Source organism: Colius striatus, chromosome 3, assembly GCF_028858725.1.
Source record: "Colius striatus isolate bColStr4 chromosome 3, bColStr4.1.hap1, whole genome shotgun sequence".
NCBI classification, from domain to species: Eukaryota; Metazoa; Chordata; class Aves; order Coliiformes; family Coliidae; genus Colius; species Colius striatus.
Genome location: NC_084761.1, coordinates 85,803,784 through 85,815,406, shown reverse-complemented (window position 1 = coordinate 85,815,406; position 11,623 = coordinate 85,803,784). Strand labels below are relative to the sequence as shown.

At 38.6% G+C, this 11,623-nt stretch overlaps 1 protein-coding gene across 2 annotated transcripts; it reads left to right on the top strand.

The window, feature by feature from the left end:
* Positions 1-7: 7 nt before the first annotated feature.
* Positions 8-9,410, top strand: LYAR (Ly1 antibody reactive). Of its 2 annotated transcripts, none has more exons than XM_061992687.1 (9): positions 8-88; positions 617-806; positions 1,637-1,751; positions 3,531-3,638; positions 4,598-4,681; positions 6,750-7,086; positions 7,367-7,471; positions 8,363-8,448; positions 8,765-9,410. In XM_061992687.1, exons 2-9 carry the CDS (start codon positions 685-687, stop codon positions 8,897-8,899), a joined length of 1,092 nt encoding a protein of 363 aa, XP_061848671.1. In that variant the 5' UTR covers positions 8-88; positions 617-684; the 3' UTR covers positions 8,900-9,410. The 2 variants fall into 2 exon arrangements, with proteins under 2 accessions (XP_061848671.1, XP_061848672.1); XM_061992688.1 differs by lacking the exon at positions 8-88 and adding an exon at positions 259-295.
* The last annotated feature ends 2,213 nt before the right edge of the window (positions 9,411-11,623 follow it).

Below are 11,623 nucleotides of genomic sequence, written 5' to 3'. Positions count from 1 at the left end.
CAGGCGCAGAGCGGCGGTGCCGGGGAGGGACGGGGCGGCGGGGCGGCACGTGCCACGCGGGACAAGAAGGGACGGGACGGCGGCTGAGGTGCGGGGCCTGGGAGGGGTGGCGCCGAGGAGCGGAGCGAGGCGGCTTGGCCGAGCTCCACACAGCGGCGCCGTTCGCTTGGGCCCGCCGAGACACGTCTGTTGCGGGGAACGGAGCGGGACGGAACCGCGGCGGGGTCCTGGCGGGAAGCGGAGGGGAACGGACGGGATGGAGGAGCGAGGGTGGGGAGGTTGCCGGCGGGAAGTGGTGAGGAGTCCGACAGAGGAGCGGGGGGTGTCCTGGCGAGAAGCGGAGGGGAGCGGGCCGTGTCGTGGCGGGAAGCGGAGGGGAGCGGGCCAGAGGAGCGGGCGGTGTCGTGGCTGCCTGCGAAGCGTGTCGGCGTGGGATGGTGAAGGGGTCTGTTTCTGATTGCCCTTGTGCTGGAGGTGTCAGGCGAAATGGGTTTTTCCTTCCCAACTGTAGCGAATGCAAAATCAAACTGCTTGGGCTTTCTGTTGGTGGATGCACCTTGCCTTGTATCTCTGTGGCCATCCAAGTGCTATATTCAAGCTGTAAATGTATTTCTAGGGCCGTATTTGTGTGTGGAGGAAAAAAGACTATACCCACTTCATAGAGGCTGCTGGCCACTCAGCAACATGGTAGTTTTCACGTGCAACGCCTGTGGAGAATCTGTGAAGAAAGCACAAGTTGAAAAACATGTGAACATCTGCAGAAACTGTCAGTGCCTTTCTTGCATGGATTGTGGCAAGGATTTCTGGTAGGTGAAGGATGGGAAATGGCCTTGCTCTGCAGGGGATTTTCCTGTGGCATATTGAGAGTTGAATTTAGCAATTTCTGAATAATTAAAGTTTGTATTGAAAAATTATACCTATTTTTACATAATCAAGCTTCATAATGCAAGTTTGAACCACACGGACAAGTACACCAAATGGTATACAGAGTTGCAGTTTCTTCTTTTACAGCTATAAGTGACAGTGTTTTCAGCTTCTGATCATCATCAACAGTTACTTATGCTGCTACTGCAGAGACAGGGAGATTGACAGTAAAATAACAGTTCTGAATTTGGTTTCACTTCTCTGAACTCATAAATATATGAATTTGCATAAGAAAATAAGTTTGTGTTCAAATAATGGTTATATCTCTCAATACTTCACTGACAAAAGATGAAGATCTATGTTATTCATTCATTTTTATGGGCCCTTGCATATTGGTCAGAACTACACTACCACATTTATATATCCATATTTAGGAATCAGGTTTTTGCAACCATTTTCCACCTGGTTTTCTAATTTTAAGTTGTGTCAGTGCAAGATATGCATTAATAGCTGTGCACACTTTACATGTACAAATATGCATGTTAGAGTCATTAAGAAAAGCAGCACTATGCTGAGAACTCGGGTCTGATTTTGCAAGTCAGAAATTCTCACTGAAGGATGTAGAGTGACAGAAATGTCAGCAGTCTTACAGGCATGTACTTGAAGCATGTCAAACTTCACTCATAGAAGCACTGAAAATGTTAAGCTTTAACTGGTAGATGCTGTCATCTGTTACTTCAGTGAACTACACTTAAATATGTCCTGTGTTCAGGGGTGACGATTATAAGGAACACGTAAAATGTGTAAGCGAAGACCAGAAATATGGTGGAAAAGATTTTGAAGCCAAAACTAACAAAGGAGATGCTAAGCAACAGGAGTGGATTCAGGTAAGGTTTGTACTATATACAGATACGCTAAATAACTTTTGTTTATAATTGTTAAAGACACAAGAGAGCCTGTACTGGATCAAACCACAGATCTATTTTTCCTGATATACATGGCTTTGTTTTGGCAATTCCTTGGTAGGTCTATTGCTTACCCTGGTAAAAAAACACACCTTTCATTTGTTTTCAACTAGTTTGTTCCCCAATAGTTTGATGTAATGTTCCCAGGTTCTTGCATACAAAGAGGCACTGATCATTGTCCATGCTCTGTTGTGCCACCTCTGTCAGGCAGCCCTCCACATCTCATCATCTCTGTTCCAGGCTGAAATGTCTTACCCTGCTTAGTTGTTCTTCCTGTGTAAATTATATCTTTGGTCTTCTGAAATCTTCCCTCCTTTCTTACTGATTTTTGTTAGTTTATCTACTTTTTTGACTGCTGCTGATCATCATGCTGGCATTTCCATGGAATTGGCTATTTTAACCCCAAGATCTTGTGTCTAAACTCCAGCGATCATGTTAAAGCTTGCCATTTAGGTGTGTCCTCTGCATGCTGCTTTACATGAATTTGTGTTGAATTTAATTCACTTTTGTATTACCTAGTCCTTCATTCTCTTGATATTTCTGGAATTCTTCACAGTCCTCACCCTGAATAGTTTCATATGATCGGGAACATTTTTCTGCCTGTTTTTCAGATAGTTTGTAACAACATCGAACAGCAGAGGCCTCAGAGCAAAGGGAGATGTCTCCTACCCTTTCTTTCTTACCCTTCAGGTAGTTTAAAGGTTTTAGGAAGGAACTCTCAAACATGTTTTTAAAACTCCATTAGATATAATTAGTTAGATGACCTTTACCCACAGATTTGCTGATTTCTGTCTTATATAGAACACAGTCTGATGAAGTACTAAGCTACATGCATACTCAAGGCACGTGAATAATACCACTGAAGTAAACAGATGCATGTCATTGTTGAGATTAAACATTGTGTACATTGTTCAAAGGCAATATGATGGGAATGCTGTGATTTAGGAAAATTTTTAACCATCGTCAATAGTAGGTACTTTCTATGCTACAGAAGAGTGAGGGTTTGTTACAGGGCATCCTTTTCTGGAAGTTGTAAAGCATCCACAAGACCTTCCAGTAAACAGATTTTCGGAAGTAAAGGAATGCTCTTCACATCTTTAAATGATGTGAAGCTCAGAGCCTTTTTTTTCCCCACAAGCAGCAGTGCTGTTCAAGTAACTGCCATAAGGCCTTGGCCTGACCTCCTCTGTTCTCTGGTACTAGTACCCATAGCATAGGGATGTGGCTGAGCACAGGGATTAATGGTTGTTGAGGCTGGCACTGTGGCCAGAAGAAATGTATGTCAAACTGCAGCCTCTAAGTTAGCCTGAATTTCACAACTAACTCCAAAAGTTCACAAAAAAACCTATCAATTGACAATTGCTTTTCTTATTTCAGGCCCTTTTTACATGCAAGCATCCCCTATGTGATACTTTACTTCTATGTGTTTTTATTACGGGTTGTAACTTGTACATCAGAAAGCATTGGTGAGCAGTCCTGCTTGCCTCTGCTGACTCCAAAGATATATATAGTTATATAGGTAACTCTGATGTGTCGTGTGATCTATGGTAAAACCAAAGGTTCATGGTTTCCCCATGCATATTGAGTAGGCTACACAGTCTGTGGACTCTGGATGATGTGTGTCCAATGTATTTCTGACTTGCATGTATCATTTGATCATGATGCTTCTTTGCTGATTTAATTCTGTTCTTCTTAATTCAGAAAATTCATGAAATAATGAAGAAGCCAAACATAAGCCCTAAAGTGCGGAGCATTCTGGAGCAAATGCGTGCTTTTGATAATATTCCAAGAAAGAAAGTGAAGTTTCAGGTACATTTTAATAGATATTTGTAGAAATCTATGCAGTGATCTTAAAAATAGGCTTTCTTAGCTAGTGCCACTCTCTTTTAATAAAGATGGGACAAAATGCTTATTTGGGTATTGGTAAATAGATGGTGTAATAGCTGAGTTACAAATAGGCAGTGTTTGTAAAATACTTCTCATTGTTTAAATGGACTCTCTGGCTTAATAAACTAATTAAAATAGACTTAGCATTTGAGCTTAATCCTGGGGTGAGTATTTTTTAATACCTTTCTATTTTTCAATTTGAAATTTCTGTTGAGTCTCTATATTCTTAGACATACTTTTAAAGGACTTTTGTTTCTGTGGCTTTGTTTTTTTCCTAATAAAGGCAAGATACTGTTTTGAGAGTTTTTCTGGTGCTTAGTATTCTGACAGAATCTCCCACACTGCCTGCTTCACTAAACTTTGCACCACAGCAAAAAGCAAATTCCAAATGCTTCATGTGGTACCAGTAAGGAATTACTCATAAACTGGGCTGTTTTTTTTTTTCCCTTCTGTTCTATGTCTCAGATTATGTGGCTAAGAGATCATGATTGCTTCCAAAGTACTCAAGTAGAATCTAATAGAGCTGCAATGAAATTGCTTCTAGTGAGCTGAAGGTTAGAATACTTTAATACAAAATTAATGTTGCAGGCAAGGAAAGTGATACTGTCAAGAAGCCTCTTTCTTTTTGATGAGATATGTTGCAGTGGAAGATAAAACAGTGAACTGCAAAAACATCTCAATTTACTAATGCAGCTTTCCTAGGATTTCCACTGAAATGCAAAAACCTTTACATCAGGTTTTACTTAGAATTCTACATGTCTGAAACTTATCAGTTGCTGATAGTGGGAGCATATAGAAATTTACTGCTTTGTAATATATGGTAGTCAAGAAAAAAATGCACCTTTTCAGTTGTTGGTTTGGTTTTTTTTCTTCCTGCACAGAATTGGATGAAGAACAGTTTGAAAATTAATGACAGCACTTTGCAAGACCAGGTGTGGGATATTTTCTCTGAAGCAACCAGAAAGGTAACTTCAGTTAGAGGTACAACATTGTATAAAAGGAATGCAGTCAGAGATGCTGGAAGGAAAAAATTTCAGACTCACTTTGTGGATGTTAGCAGAAACACTGTCTCCTATTGTTACACTGGATTGTGTTATAATTATCCTAGACTAAATTGCTAATTTGTGGAACATCCTGTTGCAGAAGTAGTTATCCATATTGGGCAGATTGTGATTAAAACAAAGTGACACGCTAACCGGAAAGCTAATTTAACTTGATTCTTAGCTCTACAGAGAGACTTCTGCTGAAAAGCAAACTAACCATGAGCCAGCAATGTGCCCATGTGGCCAAGAAGGCCAATGGCTTTCTGGGAGCATCAAGAAGAGTGTGGCCAGCAGGTTGAGGGAGGTTCTGTTCCCCCTCTACTCTGTTCTGGTGAGGCCTCATGGGGGGTCCTATGTCCAGTTCTGGGCTCCCCAGCTCAAGAGGGACAGAGAACTTCTGGAGAGAGTCCAGCGGAGGGCCACCAAGATGATCAGAGGACTGGAGCATCTTCTTTATGAAGCAAGCCTGTGGGATCTGGGACTCTAGCCCTGAGAAGAGAAGACTGGCGGGGGGATCTCATTAAAACTGAGAAGTATTTGGAAAATACAGGGATATGTTAAGAGGATGGGGTAGCACTTTTTATGTTGTCTCAAATGACAAGACCAAGGGGTAATGGACATAAGCTGGAGCACAAAAGTTCCACTTAAACATCAGGAAAAGCTGCTTTACTGTAAGGGTTAGAGAGCCCTGGCACAAGCTGCCCAGGGAGAGTGTGTAGTCTCCTCTGGAGGTTTTCAGAACCTACCTGGATGCGTGCGTGTATGACCTGATCTAGGTGGACCTGCTTTAGCAGAATGCTTTACCATTCTATTATTCTACGCTATTAGTACATGGGGAGAGGGAAAAACACTACCTTTAGTTCCAGTCTTTTAACACACACACACACTAAAGAATAACACCTTTTTTCAGAAATTTATTGGCCTCAAATATAGGTGTATTGGAGTGGGACATAAACAGCACCTAGTTTACCTATTTTGTCAGCTTGTATGTGTGTATACATTCTTTGAAGTGTGTACTCAAAGCAAGTTCTTAGGTGGAATTCAAATTGAATCGAAATTGCTCTTTTGTTGGTATTAAGTTGTTTGTAAAACTATGTATTCTCTTTATAGATAGATACATTCATCATAGAATCATAGAATGGTAGAGTTAGAAGGGATCTTTAGAGATCATCTAGTCCAATCCTCCTGCAGAAGCAGGTTCACCTAGATCAGGTCGCATAGGAACATGTCCAGGTGGGTCTTGAAAACCTCCAAGGAAGGAGACCCCGCAACCCCTCTGGGCAGCCTGTGCCAGGGCTCCCTCACCCTCACAGTGAAATAGTTTTTTCATTATATTGAAGTGGAACTTTTTGTGTTCCAGCTTCATCCCATTACCCCTTGTCCTGTTGCTAGCTACTATAGAAAAAAGGGATGTCCCAACCTCCTGACACCCAGCAAGTATTTCGCTTGTAATTCTTAAAATCAGTTTAAATTAAATATAAAAATGTTCATTAATGTATTAATTCTTCTACAAGAAAATTATTGTAAGTCCAGATATATTAAAAGAAAAACATATTTTCAGATGAGGCTAGTACAGTGAAACCATCATCAGTGCCTTTGTTGACATCATGCAGTTATAGTTTGGGAAGAGGTTCTATGTCTTGCTGCAACCTACTGTAGTTTTGTATATGTAAATCAAAGAGTTGTCTCTCAATTACATTTAGCAAATGTGTTGAAACACTACATGGACAATTATTTCAAATGGAAATTATATCTGTTGTAAGGTAACATTTCTTTTGTGATATTCTGGCAATTAACACTTAGGTTATTAATTTAAAAGAGGGATCAGTCACCCTGTTTAGTGTTCTTTGTCAAGTAACTGGTGCCACCACATGTTAAACGATTTAGCTGAATTCAGGATATTAGTGCTCTTCATGAATTATCTAATAGAGAAAAGTTGTGATGTCAAAAAAGCATGTGAAAATTGTAATAATCTGTCTTTCAACAAAAGATGCCAAATGAAAACGAACAAGACAAACCACAACAGAAGGAAGAGAAGCAGTCTGCAGAAAGTGGAGAAAAAACAGTGGCAGAAGAAAATGGAATTACAGATGATAAAACCGAGAAGAAAAAGAATAAGAGAGAAAGAAAAGAAGAGAGACAAAAGAACACAAAGAAGGAGAAAAAAGACTTGAAATTAGAAACCCAGCCAGAAGTGAAAAAGAGTAAAAAGTCCAAAAAAGGAAAGGAGAGCTTGGAGAATGAATTTGAAATAGATGAAAATGGCCATCAGAGTGGAACTGAAGAGGAAACAAATGTAAAGAAACGCAAACATAAACACGCAGAAGGTATCCATCCTAAGGCTTATATTCTTTTTTGTTTTCAAGATGCTTTTTCTCAATGCCTTAAAGCTCAATAATATACCTAAGCAGAATTCTTCAAGCAGTCAGTTCCATATGCAAATTAGGTTGTTTTTTAATGCTGCAGTTGCACAGTCCTTTTAAAAACTCTGAATGTCTTAGCAAATATAAACTCATGTTACAAGAAGAGAAGCTTTGGGTTATGTGAGAACGTCTCTATTCTAGTTTTGTAATTTTTTTGTGTATGTTTATCTGATTCTATCTCTAGAGGAACCTCACATCAGAACAAAGAGAATGAAAACTGAAAGCATTTCAGAAGACATCGAAACAGAACACACTGATGGCAATGAAGAAAATGTGGAAACAGACAAAGGTATTCTTAAAGGGAGAGTTCAGATAGTTACAGAACTATTCTGCCAAAGACCTAAAGAGGAATACAAATATGATGCTTTTGCAGCAAGCCTTGAAATAAATTGTGCCTCAGTATACAGATACGTATGTACATTCAGTATAGATATCTGTTCCAGAATAAGTAGCTTGTGCTACACTTAACATGTGATACTGCATTACTTCTCTCATTTGTTCCTTCTGAGCTGGCAACCTTTGGCCACACTTGTTTTCCCTGGGCAGTGAGGAGTTTGGCATGTTTGTTTCATCCCAGTGGGTCTCTTCCCTGCTGCCATGTACTTCAGCCTACACAGAGGAAAAAGAGTAACAACTCTTGTCCATCTCTTTGCATCTCTTACATCCCCATTTTTGCTTAGTGAATGCTAAATTGGACTTTAGCTGTGTTGGACTTTAGTTTATGCTTAGATAAACCTAGTTATATCCATTATCCAACACACTATCACTGTTGGGGAATATCTGTACTTGAACATAGGACTGTTTATTTGGAAAGTACCAATTAATGGCCTCTGAAGTGGGTACCTATGCTCCAAGGGTGAGAAGGCAGGAGCTTGCCAGCTCTTCCTGTCTCATGTAGGAGTTACTGCTTAATAGCTGAAACATAGAAGTAAAAGCAATCCTGACCCTAGTTGTTTCAAGTAGGACGTTGGTTCTTCACATCTGTCCTATTATGGTCTTTTGAAACAGACAGCCTGACTATGCTTAAGACACCTAGCTGTTGTAGGGTCAGTAAGTACCAACTCCTACAGTAGCTAAACTGGTTCTTAAGTCAGGAGATGGAAGACTGGTTCCTGCTATTGAAGATGACCTGGAGATAGTAAATTTTAGTAATGATGTGGTACACCCTATTATTTTCTAGGTAAATTCAACTGGAAGGGAACCATCAAAGCTGTTCTGAAACAGGCTCCAGACAATGAAATCTCAATTAAGAAACTAAGAAAAAAGGTACTGTACAATGTATGGGTTTTTTTTAATCTCCTTTACTCTTCTGAATTTCTTTCTGTAATGCTTACATTCATAAACTGCTGCCCCACATAAGCAAAAAAAAATTACATTAACAGAGTATCAGTTGACAATGTCACATGAAGGACATGTTCTTTATTGCTTTCTGGACTACAGAAGAAATTCAGAGTGCTAATTCTGCCAAGGAATAACAGCATAATAGATTATGTGCTACTTCTAATACAGTAACATTAGTATGTTATTGCTTAAAGTGGGATCAGCTTTACTAACTCAAAACCATTCCTGTGTCTTTGTGCAGGTTATAGCTCAGTATTACGCGGTAGCTGGTGAACATCACAAATCAGAAGAGGATATTCTAGTCACATTTAATAAGAAAGTGAATAACAATCCCAAATTTAAAGTTTTAAAGGACAAAGTTAAACTCCTGAAATAAGGTTTGCATACTTTGTTTTTTTAATTCATGTGGACTGAGTCAAATTCTTCTGTCAGCTCACAAATATTATGTGTTGGTCTCAATTTAAATTGCAGATGTGAGAGCAGAATTTAACTTTTAAGACTGAATTCCTCTTTTTCTATTTTTATCACAGAACATTTTCAGATATTTTATTTTTCAATTTTATGGAAAATATCTATTTTTTGATACAAGTTTAAGAGGCATTGAAAAGAATTGCTGCCTACTGTATTGAAATTGTGAAATGGGTATAATTTATAGAAGTGAATGTTTATTGGACTTGGGTTGTGTGACTTTTTTCAGAAACTATTGTAAAAGCAAATAGGATTTTCATAACAACACACTATGGAATAAATGTTTTGTTACGCTAAAATTCAAAGTGGTATGACTGATAGTCCCTTTATGTACTGTAGCTAGTATATGCAGGCTTTAATAACCTGTTAATTCTGTGTTGTAAAATGCATATTAAAGTATTTGTTGAGTTTGTCTGTAATATTGCACATTTGGTGAAAGTCTAAGGACTGTGTATGCATAGCTACTGAATGCTTTAATTAGTTATGCAACTGACTTCAGTGTAAGCACTCACATGGACCAAAAATTGACTAGTGACATAAATTACTTGAAAACACCACCTTAAAGATAATAAATCTTGCCACTTTATGATTGTATAATAAATCCACAAATTACAAAAAAAATTGAAGAAGCAGTCACCGAAAACAACATAGGCAGGCTAGAAATCTTACATGTATGACCTGATCTAGGTGGACCTGCTTCTGCAGGGGAGTTGGACTAGATGATCTCTCAAGGTCCCTTTGAACCTCTACCATTCTGTGGTTTTACGATTCTATGTAAGAGGCAGAGTTGCCTGGAGAAATCTACTTGAGGTTTCTAGGGTTTTAATCAATTGCAACATACTTCTAGATAGGGAGTTTCCTACCATGAAGTAAGCTGGTAGAAAGCTAGTGAAAATTTCTAGGAGTGGATGGTTTGGTGTTTTGGAAGATTGCATTATGATTTCAAGCAGATACACTTTTATAAAACTCCATAATGAAAATATCTGAATTTTTATAAATATCGTATACATTAAAAATAAAAATATGAAAAAGTAACTGATACACTGGGTCCTGTTTTTCTAAGTACATATTTGTCTTGTTTATTATAAAAGTTGCAATAAAAATACCTAATAAATTTAAGATCTCTTTAATAAGTGTTGTTAATTTATGAAAATGGTTTTGGAGATAAATAGAAAGGAGAAACTTTGAGAAGTTGTTTGAAAACTGTTCAAAAGCTTAGATTTCTTTTTTTAATTTTTTTTTTAATATAGGAAAGGTCACATAAAAGAATAAGTCCTTCTTAGTGAAATTGAAATTAATCCAATGCTGTTAATCAATTTACTCACTGTGAGTTTTCACAACAAATAGTGTTACATTAAGATCCTTATTAGGGTTTTTACAGTAATTATTAGAGGTTTTCTTTTTTGTTGTTTATAATTAATTCCAAATTATGCCATTCTCTTTTCATCTTGCCTTGTTGTTGACCACAGCACGTTTGACACGTGTGGAAACATTTTCTGAACTTCTGCTGATATTCTCAGTTCTTGTGATAGTTGTACAACAGTTCAATGCATTCAGTATTACTCAGTGCAACAGATAACCAGATACTTGGTTCCTGTCATTGTACATTTCTGGTGTCTGATGCTGAAAGCTTACTTCATTGATGAACTGAATAACGTGAAGCAGCAGACTAAATGTTCAGAAATGCCACACTTCAGTCTAAAGCTGAAAATAAGGAATACTATATCAACTCAATGTGCAGATGAGCTGGCTGAGTAGGATTAGACCTTGGCATTTTTCCTGCAGTAACTGTTGTGATTCTTAATGGTTGGAACACCTGACTTCCCCTGTGCATTGCCACAGTTGTGTCTATGCGAGGTGACTCTTTCACGTTACTCTTCCCTTCTCTGTGTAAAGGGCAAAGCAGCACCAGCTGCCATTCATTTTTTTTTTTCCCTAATGATTTGGCAGACGTGGACCAAATCTTTATTGACGGTCACTAGTGGCATCTATTGCCAAGAAGTCCTATTGCAATTACAGCAGATTAACCTCATTGTACATTATGACTGTAGTATTACCTTTTCCTAGTCTGTGGGCAGAAAGAAAGGGTGAGGGAAGCAATATGCTCCCACCCTTACGTAGGTAGAATGTTCCTGGAAGTAGTGCAGGATGGTGGATGAGTCTATGCCTTCAATTACAGATGACTTAAGTGCTGTTGAAGTCCCTGCATAGTCACATCACTGACATGCAGTGCTCTGGTAAAAAAAAAAGCCAACACAACAACCAAATGACCTCTGTGCTTTTTCATTAGACAATGGATTCCTCAGAGGGCTGAATTGGCTTTTCCACTCACAATAGATTTGACCTTTAATTTACTCCTTGCAACTAATGATGTCTTGATCAGACCGAAGTTACCTTATCCTTTAAAACTAACAAATTTAGTGGTAATCACTTCAGAGGGAGACATAATCCCTTGCAGATCATTCATAGTATTTCATGAAGACAGAAAATCAGCAAGACCTACCTAATTTTTATTCAGTGATTAAGCAACATACGTACCACTATGGGCTTTTTTTAAATACCATGGATCTTGTGTAATTAAGTTATGTACCTTGCATGCCCTTTTGTTTTTCAGGGGGAGGATGTACAATCT